The following is a 2,394-nucleotide window of genomic DNA, read 5'->3' as shown; positions in this document are numbered from 1 at the left end:
CTTTTTTTTTTTTTTTTCTCTTTATCAACTGGTGAAATGTTTTTATAATAATTTGTAGTGAATAAAAGAATCTAACTTGTGTGTGTTTTGTATGATTTGATTGGAGGAAAGTCTTTTTTATTCAGATTTTTGTTCAGCTAAAACCCAAAGTTTTCTTTTGTCTATGTAAATTCTTTTATTTTTTCTGGTGAAAGGGGTTATATGCTAACCCATCTTTTAGATTATCTACTTTGTAATGTATCTATGAAGGTAAGGTTGATTGATTCTAATTACAAGAAAGCCTTCAATTTAGTTTTGTTGTTCTAGAACCTAAATTCATTCAACGCAATAACAAGAAAAATATTTAGATTTGTTGTTAGATGTGGATAAAAATTGATTTTAGTTGTAGACCAATTTATCAAGTGAGCTTTGACCGGAGATTAACGACGATATTTGACCATATTATTTTAAGTTTTTCACAGTCTCATCAAAAAAAAAAAAAATTAATACAAAAAATAGGAAAAAGAAAAAGAAAAGGAGAGGTGTTAAGATTTGGGAGCTAATTAATAAATAATATCCCAAACCATATATAAAAAGAGAGCAAAGGCTTCACCTATTTTTATCAAATCTCAACAATACTCTTCTCTTATTTTCAGACAAAACAAAAGAGGAAAAAAAACTTTTTGTGTTGTGTTTATGTGTTTTGAGATCTGATTGATAAAAAAAAGATGCAAGTTGTTTCTCCTTCATCTCCGGCGCAAAAGTTCACCGGAAAAGAGAGATTTCCAGAGCTTTTCGGTAAATTAAACAACGATTTTGGCTCCAAACTAAAGATTGGTTCTACAACAGAGCAAGAACATAGAGATCATCATAATCTTGAGAAATCATGGTTCAATCAGAACAAGACCAAAGCTGAATCTGATGAGGAAGAAGAAGGAGAAGAGTTCTCATTCGCAAGTGTAAACGCAGAGAATTCGCCAATAACCGCAGAGGAAGCGTTCGAAGACGGTCAGATCCGACCGGTTTATCCTCTGTTTAACCGGAATTTTTTCTTCGACGATCCAAAGGAGGAAACTTTACGTTCACCTCTCAAGAAACTCTTCGTTGAAGCCACCACCACCACCGCGGAGGACGAAGAAGAAGAAGATGAGGAAGAGCCGATGGGTCCGTATTGTTCATGGAAAGGTCGTACGGTGGTTGAAGCATCACCAGAGACTTGTCGGAAAAGTTACTCAACAGGGTTTTCGAAGCTATGGAGGTTTAAAGATCTTGTTTTGAGAAGTAACAGCGATGGTAGAGACGCGTTTGTGTTTCTTAGCAGCGGGAGAGATGGTGACAAGAACCAATCAACTTCTTCGTCTTCGTCGGTGAAATCAAAGAGAACGGAGAAAGAGAAAGAGAAAACGAAAACGGAGAAGAAGAAGAAGATGAGAACGAAGTCGGCACATGAGAAATTGTATACGAGAAACAGAGCAATGAGAGAAGAAGGTAAACGAAGATCGTATCTTCCGTACAAGCATGTTGGATTCTTTACTAATGTCAATGGTTTAACAAGAAATGTTAATCCTTTCTGATCATTAAACCGATCTGTATCAAATTATCTCTCTACCGACAAATCTTATGCCTTTGTGTATATAATATCTAACCTTTTTTTTTGGGTACCTTTTGTATTATAAAACGGACCTTCTTTTTTTTGCAAGTAAAAAAAAGTGAAATTTACTTATTAAATTTCTCAATGTATCCATTTGATTTGATATTGTGGATAAAGAATGAGATTCACCGATCCTTTTATGTTGTTTGCATCTAAAAGATTACCCTAAATCTTTTTTTCCACCCTCAATCTTTCTTTAGCTATGAAAGAATGTTTCACTCATTTCATCCAATTTCAGAAATGTATAATAGAAAGTAGTAGTTTTTTGGTCATGTCATGTAATCTATACTATGTACTAACCCACGGAGAACCAAGGGCTGAACATGTTTTTAATAAAAATTTGTAGTAATTTATTTTATTATAATGGTATTTATAATAATTTTTTTTTTTTTGAACAACCATATGTTTCATTCTATTAAAACAGAACAGAACATACAAAGGAAGGAACAAAGTTTAAAACATAACAGAGAGAGGCAATCCCCAAAGCCAAGACAACAAAGAGATAGAGATAGATAGAGATAATCGAGATTGAAATCTTGAGAGCTGTGAGCCAAATCCTAGTAATGGTTTTGGAACCTGTGAGTTCAAGCAAAATCGATGCAGCTTCCAAGAGCAAGTCGATGGAAGAAGAGGTGACCACTGTCTTATATCGAAGACCAAGTGGTGTTGAAATAATCAAAGCTGAGATGCTCACCGGGGTGAGGATGTCTACCCGAAGGATAGCTTTGTCATGGGGTCGAGCAGGGTTGAGGATACTCTGGTTG

The 2,394-nt window shown here is 34.8% G+C and overlaps 1 protein-coding gene across 1 annotated transcript; it reads left to right on the top strand.

The window, feature by feature from the left end:
• The first annotated feature begins 521 nt into the window (after positions 1–521).
• LOC104712588 (uncharacterized) lies at positions 522–1,764 on the top strand. The gene has a single exon (XM_010429514.3). It carries the CDS (start codon positions 708–710, stop codon positions 1,551–1,553), a length of 846 nt encoding a protein of 281 aa, XP_010427816.1. The 5' UTR covers positions 522–707; the 3' UTR covers positions 1,554–1,764.
• The last annotated feature ends 630 nt before the right edge of the window (positions 1,765–2,394 follow it).

This window comes from Camelina sativa, chromosome 9 (assembly GCF_030686135.1).
Source record: "Camelina sativa cultivar CO46 ecotype springtype chromosome 9, ASM3068613v1".
NCBI classification, from domain to species: domain Eukaryota; kingdom Viridiplantae; phylum Streptophyta; class Magnoliopsida; order Brassicales; family Brassicaceae; genus Camelina; species Camelina sativa.
This window is presented reverse-complemented; position numbering and strand designations above follow the sequence as displayed.

What these genes read in the sequence shown, in the direction of transcription:
- LOC104712588 (XM_010429514.3), top strand. Translation starts at nt 708, where the DNA reads ATGCAAGTTGTTTCTCCTTCATCTCCGGCGCAAAAGTTCACCGGAAAA.